This window comes from Haemaphysalis longicornis, unplaced genomic scaffold (assembly GCF_048455015.1).
Source record: "Haemaphysalis longicornis isolate Haplotype H1 unplaced genomic scaffold, Haemaphysalis longicornis Haplotype H1 scaffold_6, whole genome shotgun sequence".
Taxonomy (NCBI): domain Eukaryota; kingdom Metazoa; phylum Arthropoda; class Arachnida; order Ixodida; family Ixodidae; genus Haemaphysalis; species Haemaphysalis longicornis.
Genome location: NW_027526407.1, coordinates 101,921,656 through 101,947,682, shown reverse-complemented (window position 1 = coordinate 101,947,682; position 26,027 = coordinate 101,921,656). Strand labels below are relative to the sequence as shown.

The following is a 26,027-nucleotide window of genomic DNA, read 5'->3' as shown; positions in this document are numbered from 1 at the left end:
ATAAAGTCTGTGGAAAAAATTGCCCTTAAATTGAAGAATGTCTATTTCTTTCCAAAATAACTGGATCCGATAACAGTCGCTTTTTTTGGTAGGCAGTGATTTGTCTACCTTCAGACACTTGGGAAGGCTAACCTTCAACCTGTGAAATGCCGTAACAAGACCACTTAGAGTTTCAATTATAAGGACTACTTTTTGCAAAACATTTTCTGGTGGTACAACAAGCGCACATCAGGTATTGAGTTATCTGGCACATCAGCATCAAATGTGGATAATGTCTGTTTCACAAATGGGCAATATTTACAGTAGTGTCCACCTGTGAAACCAGTACCGCTTTGACTGGCAACATCACTTGTTGGTTTGAGAGAAATGCGTTCAGTCGTACATACATACCGAAATACATACATAAATGCATTGAAATACACATACGTCCTTGCATACACCCATACATTGGTACGTACACACATATGTACATAACCACGTACGTGCGGGTACAGATGCCTACGTATAGACACCATATATACAGAGAAATACGTACATACTACAAAAAAAGAACACCCGGGCATACGAAAGGTCCAAATTTTAGTACCTACCAAAACGGCAAATGGCAATAATAAAACCATTGAATAGGTCGTCAAGTTACCGAGAAACAGATAGTGGCTAAAAGAGAACAGCTCGCGCAGTAGAAAGCATAAGCATATTTTGTCGTGCCCTGACGTATTAACCGTGGTGTATAAAGCCATTACCTAGAAAAATCTCTCTAGTGTGCACGCCTATATCCACGTTTACAGTATTAGTCAATTTTGTTGGCCCATAAAATTCGGCTCCCTATAGCCACGATTACTTCCTTATTATTCCTTTCGGCCTGGACGTCTTACATTTTTGACAGCAACCAAAAGACCCCTAGCAATTGGAGACCAAACAAAACAGCTATTTTTCCTGGAAATTGCTGTTAAAGAATGGCTCATTTGATAGAAATCACCGTTTGTTTTATTTTAAAGCTGATCGCAAGACGAGGAAGCCATTGCAGTGAAGGCCAAACGGACATCTGGGTGACCCCAAAGACAGAAGTACTAGTTTAATGATAAGGCTGTATATGAAAAAGTACTCGCAATACCAGCCTTATTTTTATGTGTGGTCACTGCTTTCGAATTAAGAGAAAAACAAGCGAAAAATTTGTTGTGCTGTCAATGTAAATTTAAAGTTCCCGATGACATACTTAAGTGGCCTGCTTGTAAGTAGCTAATTACTTGCATCATAGCTCAATATTTCGCTTCTGAGTTGTACAACCCAAATATTAAGGACAGACACAGAATATTTTTTTCTAATGGGAAGCAAAAAATCAGGCATGAAAGGGTTCAGCTTCAGATTCCGAGCACAACACGTGTGCTAATTGCCGTCACGTTTGTGTGTGTGCTCCGCGGTGGTAGTTGTTTCACTGCCATTGGGACGAAAGAGAATTTTTGAAAATTATATGAGTTTTGTCGGCTTTCTTCACGAATGCAGCCAAAAAAACGTCTCAGCATAACAATTCCTCAGTAGTAATCCTGTTGTATCCTCGAAAACATAAAATCTAGAAAGAGTTTTTTTTGCCATTTTAAAAACGCCTCTTTGCACAACACCTGGCTTTAGTAGAAACAATTTTGAAAACAAATTTACATATTGCTGCCCATTTCATGCTTTAAACTAGGTAATGGTTACGTAACAAAACGGGGAAGTCTTTTGTAAAAAAAACTTGGTCAGCGGGTTTTTCAGTAAGTCATGAAGAGTGATTTAAATGTTCATGTTATTATTTCCAGAAAGCTCGATGGACAAACTAGAGGCATTATATCGCTTTGTGGGTACGACACATTCTGCATCCTGGGAAGGGCACTTGAGCAAAAGCAATATCGGATTGCTTACATATCCAAAAAAGGAAAATATCTTCTCACAGGAGGTGTCGCAATAATGAATAGTATAAGAAAATAGCAACTAACCTATAATGTTGTCCTACCTAGTAAATATTTCGGAAGTTCTTCATACGGCCCGAAGAGCGCGACAAATTTTAAAATTGCTACACGGAAAACCAGAGCCTTGAGCATAGGGATTCGGACCGTTGACCTGTTCAAGCAAGCAGTGGTGTTGAAAGGCTGCAAAGGGTTTAGCTGAGTTTTTGTCAACAGATCAGTTTGTTTGTCAAAGATGAGCTTTATTGCGTCGTCGCAGCGTAAACAGCAGTGACCAATTAAAGGCGTTAGCACGAGTGTTGCCTTGCAGGCCCAATAGCGGTCGTGGCAGTATAATATCGATGAAACATAGTTAGCCTCCTTAGGAGCCGGCCAGTAATGTGCCGTATGTCTGTCTCGCGATGGCCACATGGATTTTGGGGTAAAAGGGTTTGCTGCTTGAAGATATCAGCCTAATTCAGCAAAGGGCCGGGAGCCTCCTAGCTCTCAGTTAATAATGTAGAGGGTGAAGTTTTTATGTACCCTTGTTGCTGTTTATGCCTGTTTTTTATTATATTCACCATGGTTTGTTTTTCTTCTGTTCATTCTTCCATCGTTTTTGTTTTATTTTTCTTTTGTTCTTGAAGGGAATTTTCAAAGCACCAAGCTCACGGGAGAAGGGTCTGCCTTAGTGTGTGGACGTATATAGGAATATAACCAATCAAACAGAATGAGCGCTCTTTTGAGGACAATGGTTAGGTGGAGCAAAGTGACCTTAAAAACGTGAGTTACTACATCTGTTACATTTTGGTACTAAGTACTCTCAGTTATGCCGATTAGCTAGCTTTGACTTGGAATGATTTGGCACTAGCCATCACGTACGTTTCACTGATGTAGTTATATACACTTGCCAGTATACAAGCTTATAGGCGCTTCGTTTATGTAGTTCCTACGAAGATAAAAAAACATTGTTACGGGGAAATATTCACATTCACAGCAAAGCCTATGTGTATTCCCTTCTCTACACCCGTAGGGATACTTTATATATGTTCATTGTAGGGCGCACATATGATTACAGTGGTGTTTGTTGTCGTGAGGGCTGCCACCACACGCGATTGATTGATTGTGCGGTCAAACGTGCCGACTGAACACAGGTGAAGAGGCGCGCCGTAGTGGAGGTCTCCGGATTAGTTTTGACCCACTGGGGATCTTTGGGGTGCGCGAAAGCTCGTGCACCCGGGCATTTTTTTTCTTTTCGCCTTCAACAGAAAACCGCCCGCCGTGGCGGGGTTCGAACCCGTGTCCTCGTGCTCAGCAGCGCAATGTCTTAGTCATTGAGCCACCGCAACAGGTGCGACTCAAGGCACTATTGTACATAGAAAAATAAGGAATTGTCATAATCGGTTAGATATATTGCAGCCAAACGTATTTCTTCAAGCTAATTTTCATGGGCTAATGTTTCTACTATGTTTTTGTGTTTGTAAAGGTCTTCGGAAATGTCACAGCAATAGTGTTTACCCAACTAACACCATTGGTATGAAGAAAAATAGCCGCAGTCTCGTAGGTTTTACAAACCATATACACTTGTAAACCTCAGTTAGTTTTAAGGTGTTCTGTGAAATTTTCGGACAGTTTTTCTACGAGTACAAATTGGAATTTTGGAGGCGAATGCTTCACAAAAAGCCCCGTAAGATTATCCTGCTATTCCACCTTCCAACAAAAAAGGTCGGATTCATCTTAGGAAGCAATCACGCGATATTGAATTTTTTGGTTTTTTGGCGACAAATGCAGTTTTACATTTCTTAAAATATTATGGGGACCAATGCGTGCCGACCCCCCCCCCTCCAAAATATTTCCTCACAGCTGTTATAAGTGCGTTCGCTAGTAAGAGTTCAACCGCAGTAGAGAAACAAAATGCAGAATGTCTTCCGTCGCATTTGTCACGGCGATAATAATGCAAGGGGTATAATATGTACTGTCCGTATGGCTAAAGCAATGACAGCCAACCATCACACAAGCATGAGGACTGTACCTGCCAGGGTAATTAGGACTGTGAGGAACAGTCAGAATAGAATGAAACCGTCTGACCTACAGTGTTATTTGCAGTAAATAATTCACCTCGGCGATTCAGGGGCAAGTCTGCTCTGACCTTCACCTTAAATATTATAAAAGGGGGAAAATTGTGTCAACCGAAAGTGGTCTCTTTTTTACGTATTCCGTCTAAATAACCAGGCATCAGACAAACAGCTTGAACACTTTATTTTGAGTGAGGATGTTTTGCGATTTTAAGCTTTTTGACATGTCCATTTTTCATTCTGTCAGTCAATTGAGAGAACACTTTTGCTGTACCGCGCTAGGCCATCAGAAACGCACTCGAGCAGAAGCAGCAGTCATTTTTCAATAAAGACATGTGTAGTGCAATGCTTGATGTAAAATTTGTTTTCTTTAGCAAGCAAGTTGCACCCTAAACGTTTTGCATGTCGACTCTAAAATCATTTACTTATCGACCGCTGTCATAGTTATTGGATATCAGCTTCAATCTGTTTTGGGGTACCATGCCAGCCGCGCAACCAAGGACATTTGGTTTTTTTTTAAGTTGACTATGCTTGCGCAGCAGTTTATTATACTGCTCGAGCCAGCAATTAGTCAGTCTTTTAGCACGCCCCTATATAAGTGTGACACTGAGGCATATTGCCCTCCTTGCTTCGCCAGGATCTGCGCAAGATTGGTGAGTTAGGCTTCGTTGCATCACGTGATGGAATATTTGTAGCTTCAAGCCGTTTATTCCGCTTACCAATTTTGGTCTGCATTGCACTAGAATGCCTTCTGCCTTTTCTCGTGCATTTTAGTACCATTTTGGAAAATCTTCCGTAGCCCTCTGCTCTCTCGCGCTATGAGGATTTGGTTGTCGCTAGTGCTCTCAAGAATTCTGCTATTGTGAAAATATACGTGTTACCTTGTGGTTTAGACCATTGAAGTTTTCGCTTAGGCGCCAATAAGTATGTAGACTAAAATTTCCGACAATAAGCTACCTCTGCCGTGAAAACGTCCACGGAACCAACCGATAATGGGTTTGTAATGTAATGTATAAAACTTCCGAATCTTACTCCGAACACTAAAGGATTCTTTGGTCTGCCCAACGAGCTCTAGGTGAGGTGACACTTGTTAGGGATTGCACGCTGAGTTTTAAAATAACATTGTGAAAAGTGAAAATTGTCTGTACAAAATATTCAAGCTCAGATTTAGCCAAAGTAGGGTTTGGTAGGAAAGTATGGCAAATTATAGACAAGTGAACAATCTCTTTAACAGATTGACAATGAAGGGGCGTAAAAAATAGGGACAGGCAAAGGACTCGATGTAGCGACGAACTTACAAAATTTGTGGGAGAGATTGTAATAGGCTAGCTCTAGGGAGAAGTGATTGGAAGTATTAGCGAAAAGCATTCATCATGCCGTGAATACATATAGGAAGTTATTGCTGCCGATTACTTCTTGCCTAATACCCTCTGTGATCAGAAGAACGTTTGCAGCAAAGTTGCCATTCTCTAAACGCCTGGGAGTTTTCTTGCATCTTCTGGTGCCAAAAAAAGATTCAAAGGGGATGAAAATGGAAGTAAAGAGAATATGATTTAAGAAAGAGTACACGACCCCTTACACCACAACTAATCAGTGAATGCAAATTATTTTGTTATTCTGGTATTGCGAAACTAACCGACAGGTAGATGACAAAGGGTGGCACACAATGTCAGTGTAAGGAACTAGTAATGTTTATATCTGTACTGCGTTTAAGGTGGTGATCTTGTAGGACACATGCAGGGTGATCAAAGGTAAAGCAACAGGTTTTTTAAAAATTCGGGCTTTAGATGTTCGTCAAGACCACATCTTCACTTGGGTCATGCGGCCAGGAGGAAACAGACAATGGCAATAACTATTGATTTTCGATTCTGAGTTATTATAATAAATATTTCCTCCATGCAGACGAAGGGTGGTTTGAAGTGTGGAGCCGCAAACTTCTCGCGGGAATATTGGCTCCGGGTGCTGCCTGATCAGGGTGATCATTCCGGGTAACGCACTCCCTCACCAGAGCAGGATTGGCCAGCTTGGTGTATTAATGGCCCCAATCTCTCAAGAATACGTCAATTAACGCTCGGGCATCAGTCCCAAGCGGGTGGGAAACAACTGACCACGGCGGCGGTCAGACCTTTGAGGCAGCAGATTGTGCTTAGAATCCCTGTACCCTGACAGGCCACCGTTGCAATCTGAAGCTGGCAACTTTCAACAGGAGAACTTTATCTAGAGAGAGGTTCTAGAGGTGTCGTTAGAGGAATTAGAGGGCAATAAATGCGATGTAATAGGGCTGAGTAAGAGTAGGAGGACAGGGGAAGCTTTTACACTGCTGAACATGGAAAGGTCCTACGTTACCGTGGTTTGTGAACAAAAGGGGACTGGGAGTGGGATTTGTAGTCAATAAATGCATAGCTGGCAACATAGAGGAATACTGAAGCAATAGCAAAAGGATAGCAGGTCTTGTAATTAGGCTCAATAATATGTAGAAACTCAAGGTGGTCCAGGGCTATGCGCCCACATCCATCCACGACGACGAAATATTGGAAAACCTGTATAAACATTTGGAATCGGCAATGGCTAAAGGAAAAAAAACACAGTATACCGTAGTTTTGGGACACGTCAACGCTACAGTAGGAAGAAGCAGGCTCGATACAAGGCAGTTGAGACCTAAGGTGCAGGCTGTAGAAATACCATAGGGGGTCTATTAGTAGAGTTCACTGAACCGAATCATCTACGCATCATGGATACATTCTTTCGCAAGCAGGAGAGCCGGAAATGGACAGAAAGGAGCCCGAATAGGGTGCAAAAAATGAAATAACCTTCGTACTATGCAATAACCCTGGCAATGTGTAGGATAATACACTGCTTTAAAGGGTGAGGTGTACTGGCCTTATGATGGTATGATCTCGCATTAGGCTAAATTACGAGGAGGAACTCCAACAATCAAGTACAAAAGATGTCGAGCAATGATCTCACAGCAAAACGAGACGTTAAAAAATTAGGGATCGGGCTGCAAAACTGATCTTCATTGCTAACCGTGGCAGGACAGTTGACGTCACAGGAAGCGAGCGACAATCTTTCGCGCATTATCACGGAGTGGGCAGTTGAATTCATAGGTATGATCGCTAGAAAGGATACAGGTAAACGTTCGCAGGAGAATAAATATTTAATTAGGAAACGGCAAAGCATGAAAAGCTCCACACCCGCTTATAAAATAGAACTACAGAACTTTTCGAAGTTAATTAATATTCGTAAGACAGATTACATACGGAAGCATATTCTGAATAGGATTCAGCATGTCGTAATGAACGGATGCATACTGATAGAAGTGAAGATGCACCTAGGCATACTGAAAAATCAAATCTATGCACCTAAAGACAACTAAGGCAATGTCATTACAAATAGGTATAGCATAGTTATATTAACCGAAGACTTCTATAGAGATCTGTACATTATCGGCGATGTGCATGATAATACCGAACAATGAAGTACTTCAGAGGATGTAGACATCCCACCAGCACCGATAAAAGAAGTAAACGAGGCTTTAAAAGAAATGCAAGGGGCAAAGCACCTGATGAGTATCCGATTAAAGCTGGCCTCTTGAATTATGGCGGGCATATTGTACTGGCAAACCTGTTTACCGAATGCCTAATGACTGCAAGTATACCACAATATTGGAAGAACGCGAACATCATCATAATACATGAGTAAGGTATCATCAAGAACCTAAATTACCAGGCGATCGGGTTACTGTCAGTCGTCTACAACGTTCTTGGTAAGGTAATCACTAACAGAGTTCCTGAAAAGTTAGATTTCATTAAAACAAACGAACAAGCAAGGTTTCGTTAAGCGTATTCAACAGTAGACCATATTCACGCGATGAATCAGGGGTTAGAGAAATGCGGGGAGTATACTCAACCCCTATATATACATCCTTTGTTAAATATCTCGCGGACCCGTTAGGAATTTTGGTAGGGGGGACTAATATTCGATAAAAATCAGTGTATAATCACTATATTAAAAGGTAGGAGAAAGAAAAGATCAATTTTAACAGAACTTACAACGCTAATATTTCAGGGCCACACAGTTCAGACCGTGACTGCAATACTAAGCGAGCATTTGGTACATTCGGCGGGAGCACATAACAACACAGCGCTATAGAGTTGTTAGAAGCTACAATTTAAAAGGAAAATATTAGTTAATGTTAGGCCTAAAAGGTACACGTCCCTAATGTTTTTGTGTAATTCAAGCAATGTATTGCGAACATTATTTACTGATCGTCAGCTTGGGCAGTGTTTACGTCAACCTCATTTTGGAACAACTTACTGAATAAAGAAGAAAGACGAGATGATACACGCGTTACCATTATTATGGCACGCCACTTGTTGGCGCAGAACAGCTGCCAAACGACTTTTTTTTGGCCCCATTTCGAGCAGATTAAAACGTTGCAGAGACATCTGTTCTGGCGCTGCGATTCCTGCTAAACTAATAACTTTCTCAGCACCTTTTCCGGGCAAATGATGAATTCCTACAGCCACGAAGCATGCCCAATATTTGGCAGGCTCTCGAGCACGGCATCTCCTCTGGATTTGGTTTTTCACTTGAAGTAATACTTCACTGGCCTACGTATCAGTACAAATACTTTGTACGTGGTATTTCGGGCTATGCTGTATAGGTCTGTTAAGAACAAAACCAAAATCCTTTGCGAATCATTGGTTCAATCTTCGACAACGCAAAACATCATAATAGTATCGCAAAAGCAATCCACGCTGCCGATGCGTCCTTACAATCACATAAACTAGGTTGTGATTGCTCATGTGGGTGCTTCTCAGGCAGCCTACCCAAGTCCTTACTTCTCATTTTATATATATATATATATATATATACATATACATATATTGTGAGCATAGGGACGTTATTGCCGGACATTATGCCCAAACGCAGCATAACCATCACCGCTTGCATTGTGGACACTAAGGGGTGTGTTTCCCGTTTAGTCATGTCTTTGCACCCATCGCCATTATCATCTGTAAATGATCATCATCATCTCTCGCTTCGACTGCGGACGAACGTCTGGGCTCGGTGACCGAATAAAGGCCTTCTTGCGAAACGCCGTCTCTCAATATATATATATATATATATATATATATATATATATATATATATATATATATATATATATATATATATATATATATACTATATATATATATATATATATATATATATATATATATATATATATATATATATATATATATATATATATATATATATATATATATATATATATATATATGTATATATATATATATATATATATTAGTGTGTGTGAGTAGTTATATACACATGTATATATATAGGGTAAGTAGAGACAGACACACACAAGACATTAAAAATAAAAATAAAAGTTTACTGACGTGTCAGGAAGAGGATTTTTTTCTTCAAAGTACAGAATGAGTTGGTTTCAGGGTTATATATATATACAGAAAATGTAGCAAAGGCGAGGGCAGGGCAAGGGAAGGGAGAGTTTGTACAATAAAATCATGCTTTGTGGGCAGCAAAAAACAGAGAGAAGTGGAAGAGGTGTGGAAAAAAATAAAAAAAAATAAAAAAGATAACAAGAACCTGCAGTCACGCGGTACGAACATGAGAAAAAAGAGCCAAACCAGACAAGAAACACCGAGAAAAATATTTACAAGGTCATTCCCCCTCCCCCGTGGCAACAGGGGTGAAAGAGGGGTCAAAACAAGATTTACCCATGCACGTGTTTGACATCGGCCAAAAAAATCAGCCGCGCGGAACGAAGGAGATCCAGAGAAGATATGTCCATTCGCACAAAACGCGAACATCTGCACATACACACCCGTTCTAAGAATCGGTTCAGTTGATTGAAACATGAGACACATGGCTTCTGTTGGTAGGAGACAAGTGTGACTCCCAAGAGCAGTAGGACAGGCAGTTTCGACAGGAAATAAGTGTACATTGGTATACGAATATCAGAAAAAGCAGAAACAAAAGAAAAAAAAGACGGTCAAACAAGTCATGACAAGAAAGAAAATAGAAGGCATGTGCACGCGTATGACGCGGCACCGGGCAGTACGCATCTGGCTGGCACATGGTACCAGTTCAGGGAACGCCCAGGCGGTAACAATGAATATAAAAACAGCAATACCAAAATGAAAGGGGAGAGGAAAGCAATCACGCACGCTCGCGTGCACAAATTGATTACAAGTTGAGAGTGTCAAAGCAAACAATGGTACCGCAGCCTTCTACCCAGAACATAATGTCCACACTTGCTTGTCAAATTTGGTTTAGTGAGGCCATCGTGCTAAAAAACACGGTGCTGGCACGAAACTACAACAATCTAGGGGGGTCGCCAACTGATGGGAGAATATTATCGAGGGAAAGAAATGAACAGGCATAACACTAGCCCGTTATGGCAGCATGGTGAAATGGAACTTCTTGCTTTATGGAGGCTTTAAACCTTGTGCATCCTACTATCACCCTCTCTCGTTCCTACTCTACGCAATTCAGAAATTCCCTTGATGTTAGAGTCGCATTTTCTCAGGAAAAGCTTAAGTCTAATCTCTATAGGAATCCTACGGACACGCACCAGTATTTGCACTGCCACAGCAGCCATGTCAGGCACTGAAAGACTGCAATACCTTAAAGCCAGTCTCACCGTTTCAGGCGAATCTGCAGAAGCCAGGCGGATGTCGATTATAACTGCAGAATCAAAAATACCCAGAGTATGTTCCAAGACGCGATTACACGAGCTAACCAGTTCAACCCCACCGACATTCTTCGTAAAAAAGCTCGAAATCCTAATCCACAAACAAACCTCGTTTTGACCCTATCGGCCTCTTCTCCGAAAGTTGCATCCATACTAAGGAAACATCACAATATCGTTGCTCAAACTGAACGCCTAAAAAGATTATTTCCGAAGCCGGTACGCGTTGTTTATCGACGCACCAAAAATTTGGGCGACGTTCTCACCAAACCCAGCATCAGCCGACCACAGACTACTCGTTGCATGCCCTATAACAAACCACGGTGTAAGGGACGCCCACAAATGACCACGACACAACCCGCCGCCAGCACAGCTTCAAACTATTATGTTAATGTGAAAGGGACTTTAACTGTGATTCCGCCAACGTCGTATACCTGCTGAAATTCACCCTCTGCGGCCAAGAATACATCGGCAAGACTGAAACACCATTTGGTTTGAGGTTTAACAATCCCCACTCTCATGCAAAAACCTGCCCTTCTTTCCCTCAATCAAAACATGTTGACACTCCTGGTCATTCTTTTAAACAATTGAAGGCCACAATTCTTGAATGTAGTTTTAAGACGCATCACGATCTATCACGAGTTAAAACGCATGACGATTTAAAACGCATCACGAGTCAGCGTCGTTTGGCATCAATGAAAGTTGTGTGAAATTGACGTGTCGTTCCTCCGATTAAAAGTTCGGCTGCATTTCTAGGATTGTTTATTTCTTTCCCTCCATACAATCCTCATATCAGTTGGCGACCCCCCGTAGATGGTTATAGTTTTGTGCTAGCACCACGTTTTTTCGCACAATGGCTTCATTACGAAATATCACAACCAAGTGTGGACATTATGTTCTGGGTAGACAGCTGCGGTACAATTGTTAGCTTTGACGCTATTACCTTGTAATCAATTTGTGCACGCGAGCGTGTGTGATTGCTTCAATCTCCCCTTTGTTTTTGGCATTCCTGCTGTCTAATATTCGTTGCTGACCGCCTCGGCGTTTCCTGAACTGGCACCATGTGCCGGCCAGGTGCGTACTGCCCGGTGCCGCGTCATACGCGTGCACCTGCGTTCTGTTTTCTTTATTTTAATGATTTGTTTAGCCCTCTTTATTTTCTTTTTTTCCCTGCTTTTCTCTCCTCTTTTTATACCAATGTACATTCATTTCCGGTCAGAACTGCTTGTCCTACTGCTTTTGGGCGCGACCCTTGCCTCCCAGAGACAGTAGCCAAGTGTCTCATGTTTCAATCACCTGACCCCGATTCATAAAACGGGTGTTTGGGCAGATGTTCGCCTTTTGTGTGCATGGGCATATCTTCTTTAAACCTTCTTCGTTCCGCGTGACTGATTTTTTTGCCGATGTCATACACGTGCATGGGCATATCTTGAATTGAACCCTCTTTCACCCCTGTGGCCACAGGGGTGGGGGGAATTACTTTGTTATTTTTTTTTCTCGTTGTTTCTTTTCTTGTTTTGTCTTTTTCTGATGTTTGTACAATGTGACTGTGGGTTCTCATTATCCTTTTCATTTATTTATTTTATTTTTATTTTTTCCTTCCCTCTTCGACTTCTCTCATTCTTTTGCTGCCCACCAACCCTGACCCCTTTGTAGAAACTCTCTTTTCCCTTGCCCTGCCCTCGTCCTTGCTACATTTTTTGTATATATATAACCTCAAACCAACTTATTCTGTACTGGGAAGAAAGGAAGTCCTCTTCCTGAAACGTCAGTAAACTTTTATTTTTATTTATACACACACACACACACACACACACACACATATATATATATATATATATATATATATATATAAATATATATATATATATATATATATATATATATATATATATATATATACACAGAAATAAGCGTTGCCAGTCAGAAAAACGTCGGAAAGCAAAGGGGAGGATGTGGTGCGTCATTGACGTAGATAATGAATTTTGAAAGAAAGAAAGAAATTGGAGAAAAAATGGCCGCCAGGTGGGATCCGAACCCACCACCTCAAGAATACCGGTCTGGTGCGATGACCACTACGCTACCGGCGGGGCGATTTTCTCCTCCACTTTCTGGGGTATTTATGTTTAGTACTTTTGTTTCCTGTGCTTGGGCGTGGTAGCCAGCGCCACTCGAACCTGGTGGGCATTTTTTCTCCACTTTCTTTCTTTCTTTCCAAATTCTTTATCTGTGTCAATGACCTACCACATCCTCCCCTTTGCTTTCCGAGGTTTTCTTTAGTGGCAACTCTTATTTCTGTGCTATTTTCAACGAGCCCCTCATTTCCTATTCTGATTCGCTACACACACACACACACACACACATATATATATATATATATATATATATATATATATATATATATATATATATATATATATGCTGGCAGTCTACAACGCCAAAGAAGGCATAGGGGAATGGTTAGACTATTTTTTACCTTTAGTGACGTTGCATTATTTTTTTTTGTAATTAACTGCTAGCATTTCTTTCTGTATTTCCTAACGAGCACCTCATTTCCAAACCCTATTATCGTGCGAAAGCTTAGTGAGGGCGACCGGTCTGGCAGCCTTGATGCCAAGGTAACATAAGAGGGTTTCCCGTAAGTTACCCGCTTATGACAGGCTGTAGACGTTCGCGTCACGCCCCAGGGGTTGAAAAGAAGGTCCCCTTCGTCTGAGTGGCGCTGGCTACCACCCTCAAGCGTCAGATACAGTTGTAGTAAATATAAATACCCCAGAAAGTGAAGGATAACACAGTTGCCCAGATAGCTGAATTGGTATGGCATAAACGTCGATGTAAAGTATGCCCACACCTGACCACTACACAGCGTGCCGCCAGCACGGCTTCAGAATACTACGTAAATATAAAGGGTAACTTCAACTGTGACTCTGCTAATGTCGTATACCTTCTAGAGTGCACTGTTTGTAGGCAGCAATTTATCGGCCAAACTGAAACGCCCTACCGAATACTATTAAATTATCACCGCTCACTTGCAAAAAGTTCCCCTAAGTTGCCCCTGTCAAGACATGTGAACTGTCCCGGTCATGCATTTGAACATATTAAAGCAACAATTTTAGAATCCGCTTTCAAAACCCACCACGACCATGGGGTTCGGAAATCTTATCTCATTTATGTTTGGGTTAGCTACGCTTGGTATTATTGAAAGTTAGGAAAAACTAACGTGGTTATCCCTGGAATGAAATGGGCGACTTATTAATTTTTATCACATGCTTCATTAACCCTACCCTTGAGTTTCCCATCAGAATTCGCAGAAACTCCCCAAACACAGCAGCTTTTTAGCCTAATGCGACTCAACAATGCGATTTGTCCGTGGGAAGGAGGCCGCGTTCCACCCACCACTTAAAAACGTGTATCTCTTTGTTATCTATGGACCCTACCTATTTCCTGTTGAGTTGCTAGCTCTTGTGCAATGCTCTTTTGTGTACTGTGTCTATTCTGTCCATCCTTGGGGGGGCACACCCGAAACACATTCTTCGTTCATGCCTGTATGGATCCCTCCGAACCAGTCTCCCCACCCACTGAATACCTTATTGTATACTTTTCCCTTCCTTTGGCAACCGCGATTGTCTGGTCATCCGCACTTGCAGCCCATGCCACGTACGTTGCCCCATCGTGGAGCAACCTTGACCGCTGCCTTGTAAATACGATTCCTTCCCCTCTCGCTCCCTCTCTCCTTTCTCTCTTTTGATGTTGTTGTTGTTGTTGTTGTTGTAACATAGGCTTAGCCAGACAGTATGCATACTCTCCGTTTTCGAAAAACCTTCCGATCCTTCTCCCAGTTTTCTGCAAATCTATATAAGAAATGTGTTCCAAATGTTTGTGACAGCAAAATCATGTAACTGTACTCTGATGAAGGCACGTCGCGTTGCCGCTACGTAAGTAAACGTTCTTTGTCATTGTTCGTGCTGTGTATCGACTGTTTACTTATACTATTTCTGCGGCTGTGAGAGCTTTATCTTTCTCTCTCTCTCTCTATATATATATATATATATATATATATAATTCTGTTATATGCAGTTTAGTGAACCTTATTCGGTTTTCTTTTTCAAATATATCATCAAAAATGGGCTACAGTAAATCACCCCTTCAATAACACCCTTCAATATAATAAATACAAATAAATGTGTCATACTAAGTAGAAGGGTGGCAGAAGGAATTAGGTGCGCTTTGTCGTTATCAGCCACTGCCGATGATGTCTAATCTCATCAATTTCTTGAAGTAAATTTTCTGTAATTTTTGTCGGTATTTCTTGGGGTATCGAGGTTAATTTGAGGAAAGTGCATCGATAGGGTCGTGCCTATACTTTCTAGGTGCTGCTTTTCCTGTCTTACTACCTGCGCTATACTAATATTCATCAGAATAAAAATAAAAATAAAACTGCAGACTTAGAACCGTTCTCTTCGCAGTTGTTCGAAAAGGGCCGAAATTGTGAAACTGACATATATAAATAAAAATATTACTCAACCCCGCAACATTGTGGTATCAGTAATTTAATAATTGCTAAGGGTGTAAACGCAAAAGAACGTCCTCATATTACACTCGTCGTATCCTTATGGCTTATCTTTGCCACAATGTAAACCCGATGACCCATGAATGATAGTGTTAACAACTCAACGGTGCTGTTCAGCACACAAAACAAGCGAGAATTGTGGCTTTGCAAGAGAAACAGACCGGAGTTTAATCATTGCAAAGTTTTGGTGTGGATTGAATAGATTTCGGGGCAAAACTGCGAAGCAGTTCCTTCGCCAGTATCGCCGGGATATGAATATAGCTGTAAATAAAAGCCTTTCCCAACTGCAAGGCATCACATTTTAATACATGGCTTAATGTGAAAAAAAGTCTCAACTTGAGCATTGAATAGTAACTTCTTGCGTGATTTCGCTGTATTGCGTTCAATGTATTCCCTTGATAAATAAAGCAATTGATAAAACATGCTGACTTTGAAAGATACGAGTCAGATGTATTGAGGGCTCTGCAAGCTTCACGAGTGGGTCTTCGCCGATAACGACGTTGTTACTAAAATATTTTTCTCTTAACCTCATCTTTGGGACCTTTACAAAAATACATTGTCTTGAATAAAAAGAGCATTCAACACGTTTCTAGTTTCTGATGCTCAAGCGAATTTGTATACTTGGCTGATCACCCTGCTGTTAGGCGACAAGTGAGCATAACGGTGGTACCCATCACGTGGCCAGGAGGACTAACATTGCCTTTCAAATATTTTGCAGGTGCCTTTGTTATCTTCGTTGACCTGAACCTTGTTACGACAAATACGATTCAGACCTCGCGATGAACGGAGGCAACGGTACTGCGAAAAAACCCCAGAGGGAGCAACCAGCGTATGATGCCGAAGCCTACGCAAACACTGTGGTGAATGGTTATTTCAATCTCATTTCTCCCACGCTTGAATTTTACAACACCACATTCGAAAGCGATTTCATGGGGAACTGTCGCTCAGATCGAGAACGAACTCCGTACGAACAGCAGCAGTTCCTCGATATCGGCTGCGGTTGCGGCCGCGTGACCAAAGAACTACTTTGGCCGAGCTGCCCGAAGAACATACGAAGGATTGTGGGAGTCGACATTTGCGCTAACATGGTGTCTTACGCCAGAAAACATAGCGCTCATCCAAAGATTATTTACGAGCAACTGGATATTGCGGGCGATATTTCAAACTTTCTGCAAGAATTTGGAACATTCGACCGTATTTACTGCTTCCACAGCCTAAATCGAGTTAAAGAACAGGCCACGGCTTGGAAGAATATTTCATCGCTATTGAAGCCTGGAGGAGAGTGTCTTCTTTTTTATGCAGCATGGTACGCAACTCCGGACATCTGGAGGGCGCTGGCTAAAAAAGAAAAGTGGAGCCGGTTTTCGGAGGTTTGTAAAAACGTGTTGTTTTGTCTCCACCATAAACCACAAATTGACCTTCTGGATAAACTGGCACTGATGACCCTAATGAGAGAGGAACAATATTTACTCACTTTTAAGGTTAATAACTGCATACAGAATGAAGAATAATAACACCTTCATTGAAATATTTTGAGAACCGTTTAGTTATTTGATGTTAAAAATTTTTGTGTTTCTATTTTTTTACTAAAATCACCTTGAACACTCATGTTGCTGCTTTTCACACCATCTGACGTGTTACTTATTTTAACAAAGCGGGAGATAAACCGACGGATTTATCAACCTAGCGCTAAGAAAGTGTGTACACTGCAGTATTCTTTTTGCTAATTCACCATAGCAAGTGACTCAGGGTTTCCACAGGACGACTTGTAGGCGCACAGTACAAAATACAGTGTGTTTTATCGTTTTAGTAAATTTTTCAAGAAAACCGCTGTTTGTAACGCACCGTATAGGATCTATGCATTTGAACACCATGAAGAAATATGTATGTAAACAAAATGGCCATTGTGTGATTCATTATCGAACATCACATACAGAGCTTGAAGAACAAAATGGGTAAAATGGTACACGCAAAAAATTCTAGCTCCAATCCTACTGTTTTGGATATAAAGAAGATAACTGCGTGAGCCCCCTAAGGGTAATTATCACGACCACGATCTTGAATAGACTAATGAGTTCCACGGTCAGGTGAGAGCCTATCCCATTGACATCCAACCACCCTGTCCATCGCTTCTCGGGTCCAATCTGTGCTACCGATTTCATTATTTCTTCACTCCGTCGAGTTATTTGCCTTTCCCTTATTCCGTGCCCGTGTCTTCGTATTTACACTGTTACCCTGGTGTGCCACCGGTTTCCATTTCGCCTCAATACAGACCCACCTCAAATCCATTTCTATTTTTTTAATTTGAAGTGTGATATCGTCTGCTCGAGTTTGTTCCCTGATGAACGAAGTTTACACCTAATTCACTTTTACTAAGAGGAATTATTTTAAGCAATTTTTGGGAACATTTTTTGGGCTTTTTTAGTTCTTTATTAAGGGTCACAAGAATACTCCCAAAGGGAAATGATGGCACAACAAATTGAAAAGCACAATGCATCTGGTTACAATCACTAATACAGCAGCAGCATAATGATAGAGTCCTAACTTTTTATCTTGTCGGAGGTGAGTTGTCTTAGGCGTATAATTGTGCGGAATTGTATATTTTTTCTTTTAAGTATTTATTTTCACAATCAGTTTTTGTAGAAATGTGTGTCGATTACCATTGCATTAAACTTATTTTCGGCGTCATGACCACACAAGTAATAATTTATGGTATTGCGTAAGCCAGAAAACAACCACAAAAACCAGAAAAATGGTAACCGCGAACACGATATTATTCTTTGAAAATTTGAGCCTTCAAGGGGCGGCTAAAAGTCATTGGGTAAATATCGGGTACTGAGAAACGTACGTGTTTGGAAGGTATTGCCAACTTATGGACATATTGTGAAGTTATCTTTAGAAGCAACGGCTTTACTGTTTCGCTAAACATATAAAACTCATCCTACTGACTGGAACGTAAAATAGAATGGCGGTCAGACCTACTCGCGACAGTCTGAAGCAAATATGCCACGGTTACTGTGCTTTGCTTCTATGTAGAAAAAATACTGTCGATAAAATGATTTATTAAGCATTGAACAAGCATTGCAGTTCGGGAGCAAAAGTTATCTTAAAACTCAACCGACACAAAAACGGCTTCCTTACATCAAGCTCGCAACTTTCGCGGTGTTTTTTTATAAGCCGGTAATGTCTATCATTTTAAAAATACCGAAGGTTCACATTAAGGACACCCCGATGTCTTTTTATCTCATAAAAACAGCAACACATAAGAAAGCTAGTCGGATACGTTACAGACGGTACTTTGTTCCCATAAGTTTTTTGAGGTTTCCAATATATCCAAAGAATTATCAGAAGAGATCAGAAATTGTCTCCCAATGACAAAAAACCAAAAGGAGTACGGAGTTTTGAAATCCACGCTGTTGCCGTTCAAAACCGCAAACATAAAGTAAAATTTCACTTCACCCTCTTTGGCTGTTTATTTGGGGTTAATCTTTTTGTCTGTTGCTTATCATCAATTCAGTCGTTCATACCAGCCCGCATTATAATTGGCAGCCGTCCTTTAATACGTCTTTTAAAAGAGTGCGTAAAACAGTTTTCTGCAATGAACCATTTCAAAGCGAATGTTTTCAAACGACTACTTCTAGTTGCAGTTGTATTTCAATTTGTATTAAACGGCCTTCTCATATATCTGCAGCTCTGGGAGAGCATTATTCCAGCCACGCAAGACATGGACAGCACCGAAGAACGTTTGAAATATGCGCGCACTTTGGCAGACAATGTCGGACTCGTTTTGAGAAGTTGCGAGATGACGAACCTTCACCTAGCGCCGCAGGAATATGAAGGCGAGTATTCATACAAACAGTGCATTACAGTACTACATTTTGTTGAGTTTTAAAGTATCGTCACGGCATTTAAGTACCCTATAAAGGAGCATTGCCAATGACGCACTTTTTATACCCCGTTTCGTCGAAACACTTCGACAAAATGAACTAGGGTGCCTTTTTGAACAGACACCAGAATATATTGAATAACGGTCTACTCACAAAATAGAACAAAATATCATTTGTAATTATTATTAAAAGAGTAACTCATCTACAGCGACTGGTAGATCATCGTACATGTTGTGTTATGGTGGCAATTCGCAAATTTCACCACGAGCGAAAAATTGTAATCATTTTCGTTAGTTTTCAGAAATTTGGTTTTTAAGGTAACAACGACGTGATATGGCTACTATGCCCTTCACTTATCGCTAGAATTAGCTGGTTAGGATCGTCGAATATGCATACCCATATAATCAGCTGGAACCAGATTGTTTATGGCGGTCTTCTCACGATAATACCTGTAATGAGATTATTTGAGCCCCACAGTCGCGATGCCGAGCTGCTTTGGTCCCCGGGTACCGCTTTCGAGTAATAAAAAGAAATTCAGGATCATTGTATTCTGTGAAGGATGGTGACCAGTAAATGCTTTAAGCACACAGCATAGACTGGACTTAAAATTAAAGGGAAATGGATCAGCCAATTTTATTTCTCTCCAGCGAATACAGCGATCACCACTATGAAAGGTTTTGCATCTCGGAAACAAAACATACGCGGAATCGTAGCCATAATTTCTGGTTCGGTTTAACGCGGATAACGTGTGTTTTGCGAGCTCGGCTTTGGAGAAAAAAGCACGCTGTGAACCCGCGCGCAATTGCTGCACAAAACGTTGACGCTTCTCGTTGCAGGCGGTACTGTAGTCACAAAGTCGGAATGAAATGAATGCAGCCAGCGCCTCCTTTATTGGCTTTCTAATACCACGCAGCCTAATCTTTTTTCCGGTTCCTTTTCTGCACCCTTTTCTTGAATTTTCAACGTAATTAGATGCAACAGCAACAGCAACAAGGGTACAAAAGAAGGAGCGACAAATTCTCATCACATGAGTTAGTCAACATACCCTGCATTTGATAAGTAGTCCTTGGCTTTATCGTGACAGAGTTGGGACTGGCATAGACGAAACCAAAACCCTGTTGTATGACCTAAATAAACCCGAAGAAAATGTAGATGTTTTTGAATTTAAAACATTTTGTTGCCAAAATGGTAAAATGAAAGCGATTTGTATACGCAGTTTTCTCCAAATCTATATAATGAATGTGTTCCAAATGTTTGTGACAGCAAAATCATATAAATGTATTTTGATGAAGGCAGGTCGCGTTGCCGCTACTTAAGTAAACGTCAACATAAGTAAGTACACGTCAAACGTCAGCGTAAACGTAAGTAAACGTCGAACGTCAACATTTCATGTTAGATATGAAATTATCAAATATACTTAAGGCCGGTTAGTAGAGCCTACGTTATTAAATTATGTGTGCGAGAATGAAATGAGGTGGCATCTCAAAACTAAGGCTGGTGAGGAGAGCCTACGTTATTAAACTATGTGACCCAGAATAAATTGAGGTGGCATCCCAAAACGTCATTGGCGTCTTTATTTCGCTATATAAATCACACTTACACTACCTTTACCCTCACTTTTTAGTTTTAATGCACGCAAAAGCACCTGTGCACAGCAACTTTATTCCCCTTCGAGGACACACCTGGAATCGTTTGCACAGGCAACAGGTGTGATTTTAGTTAGCGATTTGGGTGTCCCTGCAAATCACTCCACGTTCCGGCAATTCCACATTCGGGCAATTATATTTCGACCTTTTGTTATTACAGTGCTTCCATTCGAACAGACGTACTCAGAATAAAGCAAAGTATTTTATGCCTCACTGATAGCTTTCGGCGTCATGCGAAAATTCGCTACAGGAAAGGGAACTTTGAACAATGTGGTTTATATAAAAATAACTACGATACGCGAAGGTAGAGCAAGCACCCGAAAAGAAAAAAAGATTCCTGTAGTCGAAATCAAACCTTGTTCCAACGCGTTATCAAAACGACGCCTTTTCAATTGCATCGTTCCGGCACAATCGAAACAGATTTGATTTCGGACCTTGACTTAATCTCAGGTGTTATGGGAGTGCGTGTTTTAACCATGTATTTCTTAAGATATGGGTTGTGTTTTTTTACTCCTAACACAGGTTTCTCTTTTACACTTACAATTCAACTCCACCGCCGCAGCCCCGCCCAATCACTGAGCGCCCCTGCGTAGTGAAACCGTCGGTTGCTGGATACAGCAGTATTTCCGAAAATAACCTCGTTGGTGTTGCGGGCCCCCATTTCGAAAACGAAAAACTCGCACAAGCCGCAGCTGCTCCACCGGTGATTCACCAGCGTTTCCGGTAGCCTATTCATAACGAAACAAACTACGACATAAAAAGCGCAAACAAAGGTATGCGACTAAGCATGAACTCATTGAAATATTAAACATCTATAAATCTGGATGACAGGACTATTTCTGCAAATGAGATGATACGAGATCACTGAAGGGGCCCACCATTTCTGGGGGCTGTCAATCTAAGCGGGAAAAAACGAGCGGTTGATTATCCGAGGCACAGTCAATACGGCTAGAATGCCAGATGCAACTTTTAAGGCCGGAATATTTTAGCCCTGTCGTTGATTCAAGTTTTATAGCTACCTTTACGAATAAAAGTTTGTGCAACAGGTTATACTGCTGTAAAATAAAGGGACTCTTCCTTCCTTTATTCAACCAATCCGTAAGTCATTGTTTACTACTGGTGGAGCACGCACAAATGAGAGCGGTTTTGTCACAAACAATTTCTCGAAATGAAGCTCCTATCAGCGCGGCCACGCATCATATTCATTAAGTTATTTGGCTATAGAACATCGAGAACAGCTTCTATCAACTTCCTTTGTGTTTCACTTCAAAAAGACAGAACGTAGGTTAGTGGCTAACAATAACGTAACGTCGTTAAAAACAACAATAAAATAATTTGTGAACAGGACAAAGGTCCAACACATTTTTGAATGTATAAGCTTGGGTGAAAAACGTCTACAACTTGAGATTTACCAATTGCAATTTGAGTTTATTTTTCCAGACTGGTGTGGTTTCCCAGGTATAAGCTGCCTTAGCAGCTTGACAACGCCCTGGAAACCACATACAAGGCAAGAGCAGCAAGCACAGGAAAGTGTAATAAAATTCGGATTACTTAATCACGTATAGTAACACAAGAAGCATATCATACAAACTGTAGGAAAGTACTACGGGCAATGAAGCATAAGCTTCATTGCCCGTGGTACTTTCTGGACGACTATTACACTGGCTTTTGGCTCAGCGCCACGTGAATTTCCGATTGTCAAATCTCTAATTAAAATACTTTTGCTACCTTGTTTATGGTTCATGGAAAGATCGTTATTTTGTATTATTCTACAATTTAAAAATCATATAAAATCTACGTCTTCGTTATGCGAAATGTTCAAGAAATTTATTTACAAAGAGTGCAGTCACTTCGACGCGAGTGGAATCCGCACAAACAATTCACCTTGCGCGCCACCGTTCCGCTACTTGGAGCCTGGAAGAACTGCTCACATCACCCGTTGCCTTAACACGGTGGTGTTTTGTAAATGGGGCATAGAGAACAAATAGAGAAGGTAAAATTAGCTACAGTCAAATAAAACACTCTAGGCGGATGTTTTCGAGGATATCGCCTTTGAGAACTACATCGATGTGAAAGCGAGTCCACAACCAGAGCGATTTCGCCGCCACAACAGCCCGATAGAACAGGATGAGATGCGAGCACGCAAACAGAGTGTTGATGAACAACTGACTGCAATGGCCGACGTCCGCCTGATGTTGTGGATATGCCCTAGTGCTTTCCAGTCGCTCTTTACTGTCACTAATCTCCACGTTAACACGTTAAAAGTTTTATTTATTCGGACTAAGATTTCTTCCCCTTGGTGTTTCAGTTAACAACCTTTTCTTCTTTTTTCTTGGGGATATACTGACCCCGCTAAGGGTCGTTTCATGCCAGGGGTAATGCCGCCTATAGGAAGTCACGTTTCATAGACCTATGTAATGTTTTGCAAAACACAGCATCACTTCTATTCTGCATCATCGCAATCAAACATCTCTCTGTCGAGATGATTGCACTATGCTGCAGCAGGAAAGCGCTGACTCCTTATTGTCCTCTTTCGGTCACTCTTGTGAAGCTTCTTTATTTTGATTGCCTCTCCTACACTGCCCCAAAGTTCTTTTCTACGTAAAACACAGATCGTTTCCGAGTAGTTAACAGCTCAAAATTTATTTTGCCATATTTTTCTGTGTACTTAATCTTAATTTTATGGCATGGTTTTTTCACAGATATGCTGGCTGCCCTGATCCCTGGACTTCAGTCGTTGGCGCCTGCAGAACAAGAAATGTTGACTCGAGACGCTCGCGAGGAAATGAAAAAGTGGCTCAAAACGCATAACACCTTAGTGCTGCTCCAAGACTTTGCCATTCACGCCCTGAAACCAGCTCTGCAATCTGCGGCCAACTGAATTACTGTGCCGCCACCAGCAGGAAAAAAATGATTACATATAATCTTGTTTTTGCAACCCTGAATGAGCACAATAAACACAACAGGAATCTATTCCTTCACTAACAAAGTTCGGACAACATGCCAGCATTGCCTTACATCATAGCTGAGTTACAGCATTCACAACAGTCGCAATCCTTCGTGGAAACTTGCGCCGTCTTCTTTTCTAACAAGTTTTTTATTGAAAAAATGGCAGTGCTGTTATATATCTTTATCAGCCTACCCAAAGAAGTAATTGGTATGTTACTGATATGCAAAAAAATGTTCGCTAGAAATGAGCCGGCCTTGGCAAAAAGCATTATCAATCTGCCTACTGCGTTCCTAAAAAATGTGGTTGATCCCTCTTCCATAGGTACGGGTAAAACACGAAAGGTAAATATGCCTTCACAGTTGAATGTTTATTGTGCATCCGTGGGAACTTGCACATTGCTACTTATATTTCGTCGGCATGGTAAAACACGAAAGTAAAATATGCCTTCACAGAAACCGTTGAATGTTTCTTGTGCATCGATATGAACTTACACATTGCTATTTGTATTTCGTCGGCATGGCACCGTTATACGCATCAACGTTAGACACAGGAGTGCACGCGCCGGATGTTTCGCTAAATCCAACTGAAACCACAGGCGCTCGAAAACCGTCCATGCGAACGAAACAAAACGGCTTGTGAGCGAATCATTTGGTGAACACACGGTTCGCTGTAGCGAAAGGAGCACAGGACCGTGCCAAGATCGCAAAATTCGCAAGTCAGCTTAGATCTTACTCCGTGATCGTTGCCTTACGGGCTTATCGGCAGGTTACACTACGCGTCCCCCGTACACGTAGGCGAGGCATCGAGGAGCCAACTATCAAAGCTCGTTAGCGTCATAATGCACTACTTCGCTTCGCCTCTCCTAGACGGCAGCACAATCTGCAGGGAACGATATCAGGCGCGTTCGGCATCCTGTTTACGCGTCTGTTCATAGCGCAGTCGGGAGAGCGTTTCGTACCTGCCGATGTGGCGTAAGCGTGTAAGTTCGTAGATCGAAACCCGGCGCCGCCACGTCAATTGAAGTTTTTCTGGTGATGACATTTACCTACGGATATGACATCAGTGATATTGGTGGACCCCGGCGTCAAACTCTTTAGTTTTAAAACAGCTATGTGATTTAACAACTCCATGCACTGTTGCCTATTAAGACGGTCTAGCGTACATCGCTTTTGCCCCCTAGAGGTTTACTGATACGGCCATACGATGGCTTTCCGTATATTTTCAAGCATCGTCGTCGTTAGATGAATTGATGTACTGTTGTTCATTGATTGATTGATTGATTGTTGGTGTTAACGTGCGGACGCTATACAGGTGATAGGCGAGGACTCCAAATTTATTTTGACCACCTTGGTATCTTTAACGTGCGCTGAAATCTCGAAAATACGGGCGGTTTTTACTTTTCGCCTCCATCAGACGTATCGTTTGTTGGATTTTTTTCAAACACTCTGTACTATTGCAGACCGTCGTAAACTCGCAAATGACCTAAAACACTTCAGAAGGAAACGCACCACAACCGCACTACAGGAAAACCAACTTTCTCTGATGATGACGCTGATGAGGACCGTAGATGAAGAAAAGAAAAAAGTAAACAGCTTCCCATGACCCAGGGTCCTGGATTCGTGTCCCAACGTCCATTCGATAGTACCAGTTCAGCGTGGTCGAAGCAATTTGTATTTGGAGACGAGTACACGGGTCTGCAAAACATGTTCTGTGTGTTCACTTGCACACCCGTGCACCCGATGTGTTGCCGGATACAACAAATAGAATATAGATGCATATCTTTGGCTTTTATAACAACATACGGGTCCCCTGGTAAACACACTGAAGTTATCGTAACAATTTTAGGGTGCATAAGAGGGCGTTGCCACCTAACGACATCTAGGCAGACAAAAATGTTGCCATTGTAAGTGTGTGATCGAGTTTATTAAATTTATCTGAAAAAAAACGCTCTTTGTTTCGTACCCTTACCAACAGTTAGCCACTTTCGTAAAATTGGAGAATGTCTATTTAAAAAAACTGGCAACGTCTGAGATTGATTACCAAACACACACAAACAGAATTGGAGGGTGTCTTAGAAAAGTAGTACGGCCCGAGAAAAAATTGTAATGATGATGATGACGGTTGGATGGTAATGGCGCAAGGCCAACTGGCTCAAGGAGCGTCAAAACAGTGGTTATTATGAAGAGTGAAGGTGTAAACACTACAATCATTCAACAAGAACAAAAGTAGAATCATTAAAAGACAATGAAGAGG

The 26,027-nt window shown here is 41.3% G+C and overlaps 1 protein-coding gene across 2 annotated transcripts; it reads left to right on the top strand.

Annotated features, from left to right (window-relative positions):
* The first annotated feature begins 4,577 nt into the window (after positions 1-4,577).
* LOC144141819 (juvenile hormone acid O-methyltransferase-like) lies at positions 4,578-23,825 on the top strand. Of its 2 annotated transcripts, none has more exons than XM_077673310.1 (4): positions 4,578-4,650; positions 16,010-16,151; positions 18,983-19,130; positions 23,527-23,825. In XM_077673310.1, exons 2-4 carry the CDS (start codon positions 16,071-16,073, stop codon positions 23,703-23,705), a joined length of 408 nt encoding a protein of 135 aa, XP_077529436.1. In that variant the 5' UTR covers positions 4,578-4,650; positions 16,010-16,070; the 3' UTR covers positions 23,706-23,825. The 2 variants fall into 2 exon arrangements, with proteins under 2 accessions (XP_077529436.1, XP_077529435.1); XM_077673309.1 differs by having other exon boundaries at positions 16,010-16,661.
* The last annotated feature ends 2,202 nt before the right edge of the window (positions 23,826-26,027 follow it).

What these genes read in the sequence shown, in the direction of transcription:
- LOC144141819 (XM_077673309.1), top strand. Translation starts at nt 16,071, where the DNA reads ATGAACGGAGGCAACGGTACTGCGAAAAAACCCCAGAGGGAGCAACCA. An exon ending in AGTGGAGCCGGTTTTCGGAG is followed by an intron (nt 16,662 to 18,982) that starts GTTTGTAAAAAC and finishes ATATATCTGCAG; the next exon opens with CTCTGGGAGAGCATTATTCC. An exon ending in AGCGCCGCAGGAATATGAAG is followed by an intron (nt 19,131 to 23,526) that starts GCGAGTATTCAT and finishes GTTTTTTCACAG; the next exon opens with ATATGCTGGCTGCCCTGATC.